Below are 17,179 nucleotides of genomic sequence, written 5' to 3' on the forward strand. Positions count from 1 at the left end.
TTTATTTTATTTTTCGCAGCACCCCCCGGTCCGTCTAAAGGACCACATGGTGCCAGCGTCCCCCCCCGGGGACCCGAGCGCCCTCCCCCCTCCCCTCCCCTCCCCTTCCCTCCCCGCGGCGGCGCCGTCGGGGAGCGAGGGGACGGCGGCGGCTGGAGGGCGCTGCCGGGCGCGGCGGCGGCGGAGGAGGCGGCGGCGGCGGCGGCGTCCCCGGCCCGTCCATGGCCGGGCACCGGCGGGCCGCGGCCGGCACCACCTGTGAGGCGGGCGGGGATTGGCGGGCGGCGTCATATGACCGGTCACGTGCTCGAGGCAGCTCAGTCCAAAAGAAAATGGGGTTTGGTGTAAATCTGGGGGTGTAATGTTATCATATATCACGCTACCTCGTAAAACCGACACTGAAGCCTGCCGGACAACAAATCACAGGTCAAAATTATGAGCTCTTCGTATTATGTGAATGCGCTTTTTAGCAAATATACGGCGGGGGCTTCTCTTTTCCAAAATGCAGAGCCTACTTCTTGCTCCTTTGCAAGCAACTCCCAGAGAAGCGGCTATGGACCAGGCGCGGGTGCCTTCGCCTCCTCCATGCCCGGCTTGTACAATGTGAACAGTACCATATATCAAAGCCCGTTCTCTTCCGGATACAGCCTGGGCTCTGATGCCTACAACCTGCATTGTTCCTCTTTTGATCAGAACATTCCCGTCCTCTGCAATGAGCTAACCAAACCCAGCTGTGAGAAAGCGGAGGAAAGCAACCTGCACAACCAGGCTGAGCCTAATTTCCGGATATACCCCTGGATGAGGTCTTCAGGTAGGGGCAAGCGGAGAGGGCTCGGAGCCGTGGCAGCCAGGCAAAGCGTGTCGCCAGAATTACTGTCAGCACAGCCTTTATGGTTTTAATTATAGCCGAGGCGCCATTGCGTAGAAAGCCCGTGGCATTGTATGTAAATGAGTATCATAAAACTTTTTATTGCCCAATTAATGGGTTCTAGCCTCGTAAATTTATTTAACTCCATTTGCTATGGAATTTTAGCATTGAGTTGATTTGCGCTGTTTGCTATAGAAATGTGGAGAGTTGGCTGCGGGCTCCCAGAGCCCCCACGGGTAAGCGTCTCCCTTGCCCTCTGCCGAAGTTGGGCAAAAAAATCCCGCTCGCTGGGGAAGGCGGAGGGGAGAGGGGCGTTCAGGAGCGGGGGACGGGCTGCTGAGGACTTTGCCAGCCCACGTTGCCGAGACGTGCCACTCGCGTCCCCCCTGCCCTTTCCACGGAGATAAGAATCTGTAGAAATGTACTAAACAGGAAAACAGGGCGGGGGGGGGGGGCTGGGGACGAGAGTGTGTGAAAAAGGAGAGTTCTCTTCTGGAGCTAAATGCGATGTATTGTTTACGATCCAGGCGGGGTGGGGTGAGGGGTGGGGTGGGGGGAGCCCCCGACATTAAAATAAAATAAATACAGCCCAGCCTTCCAGCTTTTTATTTCCCCTTGTGAAACGCAAAAGTCTGGAAGGTTTTAGGGAAATACATGGCCTGAGGGGAAAGTTCCTCCTCCCAAAAGCAATTTCCTCCCCCACCTCCTCTCCTGAATGTTTTCTCTCCACTTTTTCTAGGTCTCGAGCAACTTAATTTTTGCCCTGCCTGAGCAGGGCAGGTCGTGTGACTGAAATGTCTTTGTTAGGGCAAAGTGGGGGGGCGGGTGGAAGTGAGAGAAGGGGATCATTCACTCTCGCTCGGCCACTTTTTATTTGTTTATTTATTTATTTAAAAAATAACAATAATAATAATAAGGGGGGGGGGGGGGAACTAAAAAGAGAAAACTTTCCACCTCTCTTCTTGCCTAACTCCTGGCCGTGTGTGCCTGCTTTCAGGTCCAGATAGGAAGCGAGGGCGCCAGACCTACACCCGCTACCAGACCCTGGAGCTGGAGAAGGAATTCCACTTCAATCGTTATCTGACTCGGCGACGGAGGATAGAGATCGCCCATGCCCTCTGCCTGACGGAGAGGCAGATAAAAATCTGGTTCCAAAACCGGAGGATGAAGTGGAAGAAGGAGCACAAGGAAGAGAGCTCCAGCACCCCGGCTCCCAACGAGCCCACGTCAGCAGCAGCCTCTGTCGAGAAAGTGGAAGACGACGAAGAGGAGGAGGACTAAAGAGTCCCACTCGAGGAAGCAATTTCTTAGTATAATATATGCACATGACAGTTGGAAAAGCTCCCTTTAAAGGAAAAAAAAAAAGAAAGAGACTCACTGTTTTTATTTAAAAAAAAAAAAATCTGTTCCCTTTAATAATCATCTTGCAAGCGAGCGTTTGCAAACATGAAAACGTTTCTTGGGGTGGTTTTCCAGCCTTCTCTCCACTCTCCCACACTCCCCAAACCTGCCCTGTGCCGAACCTTCGGTAATATCTCCTAAGAGCATCCTACAATCATTTTTTTTTTCGTTTACCCAAACCTGGGTGGGTTTGTCCAGGGGACATTTCAGTGGGAGAACTGCTGCTTGCACAGATAGTAAACCGTAACCTTCCGAAGTAACTACCTGACTCAATAGTCCCAATCATGTGTAAGGGGAAAAGTGCATTAGGCTCACATTAAGAAAAACTACCTAATTTTGAATAAGTAGCTCTGCACTTCTCTTTTTTTCTTTTTTTTTTTTTTAATTATTGTTAGCAAAGTATCATAACTAACAGCTACACTAACAAAAGGTTAAACAGCAAGTAAGGGGAAAAAAAAGATCTTCCACAAACCACTACAATCTACAGCAATGATTTGTACTACCTATTTTCCAGACTACCTATATATCTTGCTCCGCCTACCTATCTTCGAAAGTATACTGTATTTTAGTAGTCAAAAGAAGATAACATTACTAATGTGAATCGCAAAATGCTTTTAGAAATATAAGTGTAGTCGTTCGAAAAGCACGCATCAATAGCTTTGGTATAGAATTTGGTACCGAAAAGGCTGAATATATTTAAATTTAAAATAATATATTTATTCCAAAGCAATTATAAATGAAAACCATATGCTGCAATATATCTTTGTTCTCGATTCTTTACTATTCCGAGTGAGGAAGCAAACACACGCCAATATTGTACAAAGCGGTTTAATATCTCCCGTTGGCTTCTACCTTCGGCTGCCTCTGCTAAAGGCCGTTTTCTTATTCTAGGTTGATCTTACTTAATATAGCGGAAAGTGTTCTTTGAAAAGTGAATTTAAATGACCATGTAACCACCTTTAAAAAAACCTGTTTATCCTGATTATCCGAACGTGTTAATATGTAATACCGTGAATTTTCCTACAATAGCAGATACTGTATATTTGAACGTTGGGTTTGGTTTTTTTTTTTGTCATTTGTATTCGTCTTGGAGCTCATTTGTAAGATCATGTCATAAATTGGGAAGTATGTAATTAATTTGGAAACTTTGTAGCATGATGTATTGTTAAGAACTCTGTATAAATCCGTCTTGAAGGTTTGGCTAAAGTTTATTCAAAAATTGTATGTTACAATGTGTTTCGATGTGTTCGTTGTGAACATTTGGATATGCCATGTAAGTATTGGAAGTGGAAAAAAAAAATATGTCTGTGAACTCTCTTTGGAAGTGATACCGTGTTCAAGTATCTCCCACGATAAATGTGTTTTATGTTACACAGAAAATAAATATGCTTGTTGACAATGAATTGTGTTTCTTTATTAGGGAAAGAGTTCGAAGGAAGCATCAAAAAATAATTTACACAGACAAATAAAGAAATTAGACCATATAAATCTTTTTTTTCCCGTAATCAGAAGGAAAAAAAAATCCAAGGTGATGAATTGATAGGAATCAGTCAATTTCTCTATCTCGACTTCGTGATTTTTTTTTTCTCCCTAGCGCAGTTGATTAATAAAGCGGAAAGCCTTCTTTATGGGAGGGCTTCCTTCCACCGTGTTCCCGTGTGCTCTTGCAATCATAATCCCAGTCCAGGCGGCCGGCGATCAAGCCGAAATTGCATGCAGTGAAATAATATTTTGTAATGAACAGAAGGTGCGATGCGAAACTTCCAAGTGTAAATGATCTGATCGGGTACGTGTGTGGTTTGTGCGTGCGGCTTTCGGGGGGTGGGGGGCATCAGGGTGGCATTAAAAAGGGGAAAAATCGCCCCGCTTTAGAAAATGTATCATTTTTGCCAGCTACCATGTAATGTCAAGGAGAGCTAATATTTTCAATCTTTTTAAAAAATAAAATAATTAAAAAAAAAAACCACCAAAAACCCCACACTCGTCCGAAAAGTCCCTTTATTCGGCCGGGTAAATACAGGTAGAACCAGAGCATCATTTGCGCAGAAGTTCCCTTTTTCTACTACACTCCGTTCCTGGTCAACGTACTAACTGTAATTTTAATAAAATTAGTACAAACTCCAGGTCTTTTAAAAAACTCCAGGGCTGCCTCTGTGGTAAGATGGCGCCTCTCTAAGACCTGCCTCTTCTTAGTGATGAGGAAAAGGCCATAAATCCGTTGTTGTTTATGAAAATTTACAACTTTGCAATACAACTTTATGAGTTGTTCGGTTTTTCCATTGGTCGTTGTCGGTCATGTGGATGGTAACCGTGAACATGAACTTTTTTATAATTTCCCTTGCGAGAATAGAGCCGCATTCTTTTGCTGAGCTCTGTCCTGCTTCGGATCTCTCTGGCTTTCAATCCCCATTTCATTTGTTCTTTGTAAGGCAATAGTGAACAAAGTGTGCGGAGGTTCGGCATAAGCAGCCGCCTAGAACACAGATCCAGGATGGCAATTTCCAGTTCCCCCGCTGGAAGGTGTGGCATATTGGATTCAAAGCACTGGCGTGGCAGATTTTCAACTTGCAACCTGGCTAATTTCCTGCTTCTTCTGGCACCAAAAGGAGGGCGATTCGTCTCCTGTGCAGCCAAAGCGACAGCTGTCAAAGTCGCAGGGGCTCCTGTGAGCCAGAACCTAAAAGGTGAGAAATGTATATGACACTACCGTAAGCAGGGAAACATGGTTTAATACGTTTAAATATTAGACATGTGCAATTAAACCAAATGGAAATGTTACTGGCCAAAAATAGAGGTGGCTGCAGCTCAGCTGATTTCGACTTAACCAGTGCATGCAAAAATATGCCTAAATAAAATGTCTACTTTCTACTATTTAGCAGGGAAGCCGTGGATTTTTTTTTTTTTTCACGAAGTTTATTTCTGTTTGCATTTGCCAGGGGGTTGCTGTGACATTCAGGTTATGTTCTAAGAATTCAGGTTTACAGCATCTATCTGAGGGGATTTTTTTTTTTTCCCAGCACGAGGGGAAAAAAAAATTTAAAACCCCAAACATTATTTTTTTTTTTTTATTTCGCAGCATTAACTTAAAGTTCATTTGCGGCGGCTGAAATTTAGATTTAATTCATTTTTCACTATTTCAGAAAAAAACCCCACCAGCCAGCACAATGTCTCCTGGCTCCCCTGGCATGTCCAGGAGAAAGGTTATTTCTAGACGGGGGAAACAGCGCGAACGTGTCTTTGGTTTTCTTTATCAGATCACGCGCTGCCTGCAAAATCCCCGTGCCCCGCCGTGGGTCCGTCGGTACTGCCTTCCCGGCGCTTTCCAGCGTGGGTAGCTTGCGCGCCTCGGCTGCGCGGAGCGGGCTTTGCAGCGGCTAAACCGATTTCAGCGCCGGAGACGGAGCTTTTTTCCCCTTTCTCTCCTTGTTGTGACTGTTACGGTGCGGCGCTGGGGCGGGGGGGCGGGGGGGAGAGGAGAGAGGCGGCTGGCGGGCCAGTGCCCCGCGGTGTGTGCCGGCGGGGGGGGTGGGTGGACCGGGGCCCCGGGGACGGTGCCCCCGAGACCCCCCGCCGCCGCCGGGCTCCGCTCCCGCCTCCTCACGGCGAATGAGCGGCTCGGAGTGCTTTAAGTGTTGGCCCCGGCTCTGCCTGTGCTGCCGGGCTGATAAAGCATTGCATTTGCATTGCATTGCGGTATCTGCCGGACTGGAGCTGCAGTGAGCGCCGGATTATTTATTGCGGGGCCGCGGGTGCTCAGTGCTGCCACGGCGTGGCGGAACGGCGGAGGCGGGCGCGGAGCGGCCCCCGCAGCCCCTGGGAAGGGCCGCGCTGGGAGCCTGCGCTGCTCGGGGGAAACCCAAATGAAAGACCACCCCACCCTCCCCACCCCCCTCCAAAAAAAAGAAAAAAAAGAAAAAAGGAAAAAAAAGAGATCCGGCCTACCTTTTTCTACGGGAGGATCGGAGCTCGCCCGCGGCCAGGATATTCCGGCAGGACCGGCTCTGCCCCCTCCCCTTCCCCTCCGCTTGTACCTCGGTGTGTGTCAACTGTAAAATATCACAGTGGGAGCTGGCTGGGGAGGACTCGCCCGCGTCCCCCGGGCCAGGCTCCCGATACCCCGCCAGTCTAAACAACGGTTCGCCTTGCCCAAACTGTTTGGATTAGGAGCTATTAGTTAAAGGTCGGTTTTGGTGACGCTGCAGAGCATGAGGAGGATTTGTAAGTGGTTTTATATACGAGGAGAAGGAGGCTTTTAAGCTTAAGAAGGTAACTGCACCCGCACCTGTATCCGAGGGTGGCTGGGGTTGCCGGCCGGGTTTTCGGCGGGAGGAGGAAGGCGAAGTGTTTGGTGGAGGAGGTGCTGGGGGTGCAAGGAATTCCGAAAACAAATAAAAGGCGGATGAAATACACGGGTATCGCAAAGTGTGACTTTGTTGCGGTGGCAAAATGCAGCGGCTGGCTTTCTGCTTTCCAGGGGGGGAAATGGTGAAGGGAAACTGCTGCGAAATGTGTCCGGGCAGGGCATTTCCCCGGCAGAGCTGGAGGGTAACAGATTATTGTAATTCGGGGTTTTCTGGGGGTAGGGGGAGGAGCGGAGAGGACGCCTGAATGTGACTGAAGCGGAGATTGCAGTGCAGATTGTTTAGCTGTCACTGTAACTACTCTAACACGACCCAGCCAGGGCAAACGTGCACATTTCATTCCTTTTAATATTATGGGATCAACGAAGAAATGTTTTCGCTGCCTGCGGTCGGGCTTTCGACAGTTTGGTTTGGACGCAAACAATAACTTGAAAAAGAGGAAAGAAACAAAAAGAAAAAGAGAGGGAAAAAAGCAATCACTCTGTAACCAATGCTATAAAATGTAAATATAACTAAGCCTGGCGCGATTTTTTTTATTTTGGTCTCTGTGTGATGGATTAAAACAAAAGGCCGTCTGGCCACAACTTTTTAAAGTAAGGCCGGTGGGTTTCGCTTGCCCCGAGCATTCATTTTTCATCGTGCGTTTCGTTCGTCTATGTTGGCGAAAATCTGCTCTTTTAAAAACCTCTTTGTATTTAGCGTGCTGTGTCCTTGCTTGCTGGTGTTCCCTCCTTTTTTAACTCTATTCGTCCTGAGCAAAAAAACTTTTTCTGGAGAAGGCTGGCTTTCAGGAAATACACGTTTCTGAAATGACCTCCCAAAGCATGCAGCTAGTGAGCTGTAATTCTACCAGGTGTGTTTATGGATTAGCCGGGCTGGAGCGGTTAAGGAAGTTGAAGAAAAAGAAAAATTGGAGGCAATCAACATTTGAATGTGAAAGTCCAGCTGAGACTGTGAACAATACAAACTATTGTGGAGCGATGTTTTAACTCACTACTGTTTTATAGGTATCGTAATCTGCCCCCGGAAATGAGATAAATAGTCTCCCAACAACAACAAAACTCTCCTTTGAAAGCTACTTTAGGAAACGGGGCTCGTACGAGTGTCACTTTCCGTCAGAGCGCGTTTAAAATTAGGCTATTCAATCTGTTGTAATGGGCACGGATTATGAGTAAACACAGCTTGGAATGAACAACCTCATGTTATCTCCAGGAACTGCAGGGTTACGGCTGAATTAAAAGCGCCTCAGCGAATTTCATCAGCACTGTTACTGTCCCTATCCTGGGCCAAGAATTATATTTCCGCTATGGGGTAACTGCCATGTTGAAAAATGAAAGTGGAAATGTTTGTTTCTTTTTTTTTTCCCCCCTCTTAAAGACACACATCCGAGTTTAATCAAATTATTCGGAGCAACAACGAAACCGATTGGCTTCTGCTGACTCATTAGCGGGGCTGTATTAATTAGGAATAGTCCTACTGGCTCGTTTTTGAATTTGAATGTTTGATTCCCTCGGCTCGACTCTGGCGGGGGGGACCCGGGGAGAAGAGACACGTGGAACTTTATCTGGGCTGCTCGGGGGGCGCTGGGAGCCCGCCCAGCCCTTCCCGGGGCCTTCTCGGGCACTTGGTGCAAACCGAAAATCCCCCTCCCCAGAAGGCCACCTTTTCCTGCCCCAGCGACAATCTCCGCGTTAATTGTGGGGGTGTTCATTAAGATACGAGATCTCTTCCACGCAGGACGCGTTAGCCTCTCTCACAAAAGCTGGGTTCGGCGCTGAGGCGGGATCCCCGAGCTCCGAAGGGAAGCCTCAGCGGAGGGGAGATTTCCGAAAAAAAAAAACCCCAACCCCAAACCAAAAAAAACAGAACCCAACACCAAAACCAAATCAACCCAAACAAAAAAAACCACCCTAACCCCAAAACCGCCTAAAAAATCCTGGATGCGGTTGTGGCATCGCGGTGGGAAAATGGAGAGAGGCCGGGCCGGCCCCCCCGCGCGGCGCGGCGCGGCGCCCCGCTCCCCCTTTCACGTGCTCCCTCCGCTCCAAACTTTCCCCCCGCAGCGTCCACCGCCGCCTCCCTCCGCCGCCGAGCCGCGGGCGGCTCGCCCACCCTGCCCGTGGGGCTGCGCGGCTCCCTCGGGGGCGACGCGCCCGTCGTGGGGCCGCCAACTTTTAAGGGCGGCCCCCCCCCACCCCCCCACTCCTCCATCCGCCGGGGTGGGGTGGCGGGGGTGTCCCCGTCCGCCGCTGTCACACTGCCCGCGCTGCCTGCTCCTGCCGGGAATTATTACAACCACTATCATTATTATTATTATTTTTAGCTATTATTACTGGGATATTTTTCCTCCGGAGGGGCGGTGCCGCCCCGGGGGCGCGGCCGGTCCCCGCGGCGTTGCGCGGCGCGGGCGGCGCGGCGGGGCCGGGGCTGCCGGTAAGTTGGCGGCGCGGTGGCGGCGGCCCCGGGGGAGCGGGCGCCGCGCGCGCTCCCATTGGCCGCCCCGCCGTCAGCTGCTCCTATTTTCTGCTGTCGCTTTTGGCGCTCGGCCATCCAGAAACAAACCACTTCGATGACTCCTAATAGTTATCGCCAGATGTACTAATACACAACAAATCACGGTCCGGGAGAGGGGGAGAGCAAATGAGTTCCTATTTCGTGAATCCCACTTTCCCGGGGAGCCTGCCCGGGGGCCAGGACTCTTTCCTCGGGCAGATCCCCCTGTACCCGGCGGGCTATGATGCTCTCAGGCATTTTCCGGCTTCGTACGGGGCAAGCAGCCTGCAGGACAAGACTTACACCTCACCTTGTTTCTACCAACAGTCCAACACCGTCATTGCTTGCAATCGGGCTTCCTATGAGTACGGAGCCTCTTGTTTTTATTCGGACAAGGAAATTAGTAGCGCCTCTCCCTCCGGCAGTGGCAAACAGAGGGGGCCCGGGGACTACCTGCACTTTTCTCCCGATCAACAGTACAAATCCAGCGGCGTCCAAGCCAAAATTGTAAATGACGAAGGCACCGACCGGAAGTACACGAGCCCTGTTTACCCCTGGATGCAGCGGATGAACTCCTGCGCTGGTAAGGCATTTCGATGCAATCAAGGCGGGCGGGGGGGGTGGGGGGGGAGGGCAAGGAAGGAAAAGTTTCTTTCCCCAAGATTCTTTTTTTTTTTTGGTTCTTAGATAAAGTCCAGACTGCCGGAGAGACACGGTTCCTGCAGGGCAATGTGTAACATGAAACCTTCCCAGGTTATTTTAGACCTGGCACGTTGGCACCCTGGGAACGGTGGCCGAGAGCCCAGCTTGTGGGTTCACTGGTGAAAGTTACCGGGGAATCCTTAGGAAGCAGGCAAAAAAAAAAAAGAGAGAGAGAGAGACAGAGAGAGACAGAGAGAGACAGAGAGAAAAAAAGGAGCAGAGCAGTTTTATCACTCTCCTGAAGCCACCCCAAAGCCTCTGCTCCGCTTCTTCATTGTCAGAGAGCGATGCAGGGAATATGCCCTCTGTACTGAGGATCCAATGCATTTGTGGCACATTCCTCCTCGCCCCCCTCCCCCAGCTCATTAGCCTGTAAGTATTGGATATTGAGAGCACGTTTCTGGGGCCGTGGGCGCACTTCCATGGCATCGCGGATTTTCTCTGACTTACAAGTGAACTTCACATAATTGAGCTATTCTGTCCAGGAGTGGTGCTGGGGGGGAGGGTTGTATTGGGGTGGCACTTATTTTTAATAATCCCGTATTAAGACGTTTACTTCCAGTGTTTGCTAATGAATTCCCTCCTCTCTCCTCCTCCCGAGTTTATGTTTGCTGGACTGTGGGTCGCATTTCTTTTTTGGGAAGTTAAACTTTTAGCAAGACCATTCTGATGCTGCTTTGCATTCGAGGGCAATAAATTCCGGAGCAAATGGCAAAGGCTCTCCTATGATCTTTAGCTGATGTCTATAATTATACTTAAATTACAGACCCTCCGTAGTCACAGCCATGGCAATAGAACGTGTTTGTGTAAACACACCCGCATATGCGTGTGCACACACACACACACGCGCGCACACACACACATGCGTGCAGCTCCCCGGATGGCACACGTGTGTGTGTGTGCGCGTGTGTGCGTGTGTGTGCGCGCACAGGCTCTCAACACGCAGAGGGTAGACACTGCTCAGCGATTCACACGGGTGCTACCTACTCCAGTTTCCCTAGGTCCACCTTAAAGCCTCTTTGTATCCCAGTTACCCCACCACGGTAAGCACGCTGCACATCCGCATTTACAGCTGGTCAGGCAGGAGAAAAGGAAAAGAGGGACAAAAAAAAAAAAAAAAAGCCTTCAGGAAACCAGAACAGCTCCCCCCCTCCCCCCCCCCCCCGTGATTATGCCTGCAAAAGGAGGCAGAATATAGTAACCACTCTTTCTGATCTGAAATCACTGGGCCCTGTCCAATGCGATCGTTTTGTCTTTACTTCTACAGGTACAGTATATGGAACTCATGGGAGACGAGGGAGGCAAACTTACACCAGATACCAAACGCTAGAGTTAGAGAAGGAATTTCATTTTAACAGATACTTAACCCGAAGACGACGTATTGAGATTGCAAATGCTCTCTGCCTTACTGAACGCCAGATTAAAATATGGTTTCAAAACAGGCGAATGAAATGGAAAAAGGAAAACAAATTCATAAATTCCACACAGCCGAGCAGCGAAGAAACAGAGGAAAAGTCAGGGGAGTAGAACCACGTTTAATAAACGCTACCAGGCCTTTCCTTAGCGCTTACTATTACTATTATTATTTACCTTGTGTTCCTTCTGCTACTAAAATCCTATAGGTTTGTCACAGTCTATTAATTCCCAAAAGGCTTGGTTAAAAGATGTATATTTGCAATCATCTGTGACTTTCTTTAATATATGTGGAAGTCCTAGCTTTTGAGCTACAGGCATGTATGTATATAACCACCTTTCCAAAGCGTAGATCGTGTTGCTTAAAGTATTAGAGAAATGGCCCAGATTTTTAAATATTTGAGGTGAGCATCTGTGTGTGGGTGAGTGTCCCTGGCATGCCTGTGTGAGAAGAGATAAGCGAGTGATTTTTTTTTTTTAACTAGAAATGTTCATATTGTAGAAATATGAGAGATTTTAGAAAATCTTGGGTTTATGTTTTTGCTAACTCCCGCTACGTCGAGCCATCTCGTTATGCTGTGTTTGGGAGCTTATGGTCTGCCGGGGGGGGGGGGAAAGTTTTACGCATGTATAAGATATTTAAATAGCAAAAAGAAGAAAAATCCTTTTAAAAAATCGTTGTATAAAACCCTGGGTATAAACTTGCAGTTAAAGCGAAGATTAATTGCAGGGAGATTTTTAAAATGCCGCTAAACTGCCTAATCTGCACTACTAGTATTAAAGTAAAAACTCGGCGTTAAACTTCAGGGCAAGCGAGGGAAGAGGTTTCGAAGCGGCCGAATTTCTGTGGTTCCCGTTGAGCTTACACTGGGGTTTCGGTGAGCTCAGCTCTACACTGAAGGGGCTTTGAATTATGGACTACATTTATTGGGGCTTCGTGGGCTTGGGTCGATCTTTCTTTCCTTTCTTTTCTTTCTTTTTTTTTTTTGTTTTATTAAAAGAAAAGTGTCTGTCATACTAACTCGAGGATCTTCTTCCCCGCTTTTGTGTTATCTTAATTCACATCGCATTTCTTAGCACTGGAAAAAAAATAAATAGATACTCTAAAGAAAAGTAGCTGCCATAAAATGCTTCCACTTCGAGTTCTGTATAAGTAAAATAAGCGCAGCGAAAATATTGATTAATATATACGTTGTATCTCTCTATATTATATTGTGTGTGCGTGAGTGTGCGTGTGAAGCTGTGTACAAATACACTTGTATACGCATCAAGGGTCTTTTGTTTGGAAGGCAGCGCAATTTGGGCTACCGCTCTAAATATTTTAAAAGCCAAATCTGGAAAATACTAATGCAAAATGGCTACCGCCGCATTTAGAGGTTTTTTCCCGAGAGGCGGAAAAATAACGGCGGCCGTAAAGCCGCCTGGAATTTGACCCCCTAGTTGGAAAAACGCTGCACGATATTTATCTTTCATAGGTACCTGCCATTTCACATCGGCAGGACCCGGGTGCCTCTCGAAACCTCCGGCACGGGCAAAAGGGGGGGAAAAAAAAGTGTGTGTGTGTGTGTGTGTATATATGTATATGTATATATATATAGGAGGGACGTAAGCGTTGCCAGCATCCGAGGGTGGATCATATAGGAATTGTGAACTGGTGTAAATAAGCCTCGCACGGAGGAGAAAACAGGCACAAAGCGGAGCGCTCTCCGCACGCAAGGCTCTCCGGCGGCCGGGGCGGGGGAGCAAGCCCCGCCGGCCCCGCAGCCTCGCCGCCGGCTCCCGGTGCCGCTGGCGGCGGCGGCGGCGCCGGGCGCGGTGGCGGCGTGCCGTGCCCCCCGCTCCGCTCCGCTCCGCGCCTCTCCGCGCCGCTCCGCGCCGCCGTCGGGGGCCGTCACCCCGGGCCGACCCCGCGGAGCCGCCGCCATCCCCCGCGCCGCCAGCGGGTGGCGCTGGAGGCCGGCGGACGGGCGGGCGGCGGCGGCGGCGGCGCGCGGCGGCGGCGCGCCCCGGGCCGCCCGCGCCCTCCCAGCTCCCCCACCAGTGCACGAGTTTACCTCTAGAGGTCATCAGGCAGGATTTACGACTGGACAACAAAAGCACGTGATGTGAAGCCGTACCCCATATTTGGGTGCCTACGTAGGAGGGAACCAAGTACATGTCCCAGTCATTTCCATAATTCATCATAAATTGTGCAAGGGTGCTATAGACGCACAAAACGACCAAGAGCCACAAATCAAGCACACATATCAAAAAACAAATGAGCTCTTATTTTGTAAACTCATTTTGCGGTCGCTATCCAAATGGCCCGGACTACCAGTTACATAATTATGGAGATCACAGCTCGGTGAGCGAGCAATACAGGGACTCCGCCAGCATGCACTCCGGCAGGTACGGATACGGCTACAATGGCATGGACCTCAGCGTCGGGCGCTCTGCTTCCACCCACTTTGGTGCCAGTGAGAGACCCCGCAGTTACCCGGCCAACACCACCTCTGCCTCGACAGAGCCCAGGTACAACCAGCCCGCGACGTCTTCCCACTCGCCTCCCCCTGACCCTCTGCCCTGCACCGCCGTGGCCGGTTCGCCTGTCAGCGAGAGTCACCACGGGGTGAAAAACTCCCTCGCCAACTCCACCAGCACTTCGTCCAATTCCAGCAGCAACACGCACATCAGCAGAGACGGGGTTGGCACCTCGTCTGGGACTGAGGAAGACACTCCAGCAAGCAGCGAGCAGGCAAGTGCCCCGACCGACCAAAGCACAGCCCAGCCTTCACAGCCCCAGATCTACCCCTGGATGCGAAAACTGCACATAAGTCATGGTAAAGCAAATACCCTGTTCTTTCTTTATTTCTCTGGAGGAAAAGGAGGATTTAATGTAAACCGGGTGGCTGCGCCGAGCAAGGTCGGGGAGAGCGGGAGAGGAGGGCGTGAGAGCGGGCAGCCTCCGCGCACAGCACAACTCTGCTCGCAGGGAAGCACGCTCCCTTCGCTGGGAGAGTCCCCCCCGAAAGGAAAAAACGCCCGGCCCCAAAAACACAGCTCGCCTGGCTCCCAGCGCCGGCCCCGGCGGGCAGCGGGGGAGCAGAAAGCGCCTTCCCGAAGGGGGATCGGGAGCAGAGGCTGCTCCCGGCTCTCCTCTGGAAGGGGGATCCTCCAGTGGGAACGGCGCGGCTGACCCCATTTATTTTGCCGAGCCATATTAAAAAGAGAATAGGAGAGGGCGAGGAGGGCAGTTTTCACTGCTGGGAAGCCGTGGGGGAGGGGGGGGTGTGAGTCGCCCCAAACTCCGGGGAGAGGGCTTGAGGGGCGCGGGGAAGCAGAGCAACTTTCAGCCCCGGGTACCTGCCCTGCCCTCGCTGCTGGGGGAGCAGCCGGGGGCTCGCTGCCTCCCAGAGCCTTCCCCAGCTCAGCCGTGGGAAAGGGCTACACGCTTCAGCTTTGCTCTCCCAGCCCTGAAAACCCAGCTAGCACCAGAGGCACCCTCCAAAACCAGCTTATCTGGGGGAGGCGTGGGGGGGGATTAGCCTTCTTAAAAAAAAAAAAAAAAAAAAAATTTAAAAAATCGAACCCCAAATCCAAGCGAAAACTTACTGAGACCACCAAATTCCCCTCCCCCAAGCCTTTCCTAAAAGGGGCTGGAGGGGGAAACTTGTTGAGCGTTTATCCAAACCAGAAACAAAACCAGGCAGGACTGAGAATAACGGTCCTGGTCGCTGGTAGCTGCAATAAGACACGAAGGCTCCGAGTAGCTGCTGAGAATCTAAATCATGTACTTTTCTCTTCCAGACAACATAGGGGGACCAGAAGGGAAAAGGGCTCGGACTGCTTACACCCGCTATCAGACCCTGGAGCTGGAAAAGGAATTTCACTTCAATAGATACCTGACCCGCAGAAGAAGGATTGAAATAGCACATGCTCTTTGCCTCTCAGAGAGACAAATAAAGATCTGGTTCCAAAACAGGAGAATGAAATGGAAAAAGGATAATAAGCTGAAAAGTATGAGCATGGCAGCTGCAGGAGGGGCATTCCGTCCCTAAGCGTTTGATCAATTAAAAGTACTGAGCAGTATTAGCTGACCCTGCGTCTCATGTCAGTACTAAGTTGACTTTCTAAAACTTCCTTGTGTTACTTCTGTGAAGAAACCCTGTTCTTGTCGCCCTTATTCATCTTTTAATCATGAGCCTGTTTATTACCATTCTCTCGCGTGTATAAGTAGATCTGCTTTTATCGTACATTTCTTTGTCTTGAATGGCTTTGTCTTGAAAAAAATAATAGATGTTTTAACTTATTTATATGAAGCGAGCTGTGTTACTTGAAGTAACTGTTAAAACAAAACAAAACAAAACAAAAAAGAACAAAAAAAAAGAAGGTAAAAAAAAGGAGAGAGAGAAAGAAACCCTCCCCCGGTTTAGTACAAATGTTATGTGTTGCACTCAACCTGCTTAACTGTGCATGTGTGGTCAAGTGTTAATGTCTGTATAGCTCCAAGCTGTTAAAAATATTTTTATTCAAACTACCTATATAATTCCTGTGTAATTAATGCTGTTGTAGAGGTGAAATGATGAAATCAACTGAACTTGTCCTACGTGTAGTGAATAGTGAATCTGTGACGAAAACTGTGATTCCAAGCAGTATGTCCTTGCTGTGCCTTTGTATATGACTCTTTGCACGAACTCTTAGAAGTGGCTCTTATTAAGCGCAGCTTCTGTGATGTATGTTTTTTGTGAACAAAGTTACAAATATAGTCAAAGTCTGGCTGTTTGAGCAAACTGTGATCAGCTTTTTTTTTTTTTGTATTTGTTTTTAAAAAAAACTGACTGGAAATCAACAAAAAAAAATAAACTTTCTATTGTAAAGTTTTCGTGACCTGGTTTGTGCAAAGCAAGAAGTTGTGCTTCCTGATTTGCCTCTGAACAAAATATTAACCCGTGCAGAGTTTGTAATAATATTTTACCTGGCTGCTGCTGCACGTAGCAAATGGTAGATGCTGCGATTGTCCGCTACCAGTATTTTTAATTGAAAGTTTGACCATAAGTTCCTCCTTACTGGTTTCTCGCTAGGTGGAAAGCTGCATCGCAGGACCACAATCAACACCCTTTGTGGGTGAATGAACTGTTAGCTGTTTGCTGATGGTTGGAAAAAAAAAAAAACAAACCACATGTGCTTTGTTAAAACACGCTGCTAACTCCAAGACGTGTTTGCATCGCTCTAGAATTTCTCCTGTGGTTTCATTAAGTATATTTGCAGGACAGCCACGTCCGAGCCCTCTGCGTCTATTAGTAACCCTCGCTAGCCACATTCCCACTTTTCAGCCTTTAAAGATTTTTGGTTTTCTTCGCTACAATTAGTTTGCTATAAACATAATGTTACTTACCCCATCAGAGCTTGAATGGTTAACTCTTCTGAGCTTCTAAGAGCAACTAAAGATTTGCACATTTACTGACTGGTTACATTGATGCCTTCCCTTAAAAGTTATAAAACAGTAAACTTTATAAGCCCCAGTTCCGGCTATATGACATTTGGGTGCCAAATGAATAGGGTTTTGTCTATGAATTAGATCGTAAAATCATCCATAGCACAGACAGATAGGCTCACTGGCTATAAAAAGTCACGTGGTGCCATTAAAGTAAGTTTTATGGTTTTGGGGAGTTGACATCCAACATTATATACCACATAACATATAATCTCACTGACGCTGGACTTCATTTGACTCTTTTGCAGGCTACGTGTGCCTCCTGGCCATTCAAATTGTCAGGTTTAGGGACAGAAGTATCCAAACCACAAGTTCTCAATACTGTATGAAAAATGGCTCCTTGCAAGTCAAAGGTAAGTTTTGTGCACAAGTTCCTTAAAGTTTATTTGTACAGTGGGGAAGCCGAGGCTCCCGCTCGCTCTCGCTGCCTCTCGCCTCTCTCTTTCTCTTTCTCTTTCTCTTTCTCTT

At 48.8% G+C, this 17,179-nt stretch overlaps 3 protein-coding genes across 3 annotated transcripts; all 3 read left to right on the plus strand.

Moving 5' to 3' along the window:
* Nucleotides 1-370: 370 nt before the first annotated feature.
* On the plus strand, nucleotides 371-3,660 carry HOXA7 (homeobox A7). The gene is made up of 2 exons (XM_050890737.1): nucleotides 371-811; nucleotides 1,866-3,660. The coding sequence occupies exons 1-2, from the start codon at nucleotides 436-438 to the stop codon at nucleotides 2,147-2,149; spliced, it is 660 nt and encodes a 219-aa protein (XP_050746694.1). The 5' UTR covers nucleotides 371-435; the 3' UTR covers nucleotides 2,150-3,660.
* A 5,610-nt stretch (nucleotides 3,661-9,270) lies between these two features.
* On the plus strand, nucleotides 9,271-11,494 carry HOXA6 (homeobox A6). The gene is made up of 2 exons (XM_050892291.1): nucleotides 9,271-9,706; nucleotides 11,093-11,494. The coding sequence occupies exons 1-2, from the start codon at nucleotides 9,271-9,273 to the stop codon at nucleotides 11,350-11,352; spliced, it is 696 nt and encodes a 231-aa protein (XP_050748248.1). The 3' UTR covers nucleotides 11,353-11,494.
* A 1,829-nt stretch (nucleotides 11,495-13,323) lies between these two features.
* Nucleotides 13,324-16,097, plus strand: HOXA5 (homeobox A5). Its single transcript, XM_050892290.1, has 2 exons — nucleotides 13,324-14,057; nucleotides 15,025-16,097. The coding sequence occupies exons 1-2, from the start codon at nucleotides 13,496-13,498 to the stop codon at nucleotides 15,273-15,275; spliced, it is 813 nt and encodes a 270-aa protein (XP_050748247.1). The 5' UTR covers nucleotides 13,324-13,495; the 3' UTR covers nucleotides 15,276-16,097.
* The last annotated feature ends 1,082 nt before the right edge of the window (nucleotides 16,098-17,179 follow it).

The sequence above is a fragment of the Gymnogyps californianus genome, chromosome 2, assembly GCF_018139145.2.
Source record: "Gymnogyps californianus isolate 813 chromosome 2, ASM1813914v2, whole genome shotgun sequence".
Taxonomy (NCBI): domain Eukaryota; kingdom Metazoa; phylum Chordata; class Aves; order Accipitriformes; family Cathartidae; genus Gymnogyps; species Gymnogyps californianus.

Excerpts from the sequence above, each read along its gene's own strand:
- HOXA7 (XM_050890737.1), top strand. The coding sequence starts at position 436 with ATGAGCTCTTCGTATTATGTGAATGCGCTTTTTAGCAAATATACGGCG. Across the intron at positions 812-1,865 it reads CCCCTGGATGAGGTCTTCAG|GTCCAGATAGGAAGCGAGGG; the intron begins GTAGGGGCAAGC and ends GCCTGCTTTCAG.
- HOXA5 (XM_050892290.1), top strand. The coding sequence starts at position 13,496 with ATGAGCTCTTATTTTGTAAACTCATTTTGCGGTCGCTATCCAAATGGC. Across the intron at positions 14,058-15,024 it reads AAAACTGCACATAAGTCATG|ACAACATAGGGGGACCAGAA; the intron begins GTAAAGCAAATA and ends TTTCTCTTCCAG.
- HOXA6 (XM_050892291.1), top strand. The coding sequence starts at position 9,271 with ATGAGTTCCTATTTCGTGAATCCCACTTTCCCGGGGAGCCTGCCCGGG. Across the intron at positions 9,707-11,092 it reads GCGGATGAACTCCTGCGCTG|GTACAGTATATGGAACTCAT; the intron begins GTAAGGCATTTC and ends TTACTTCTACAG.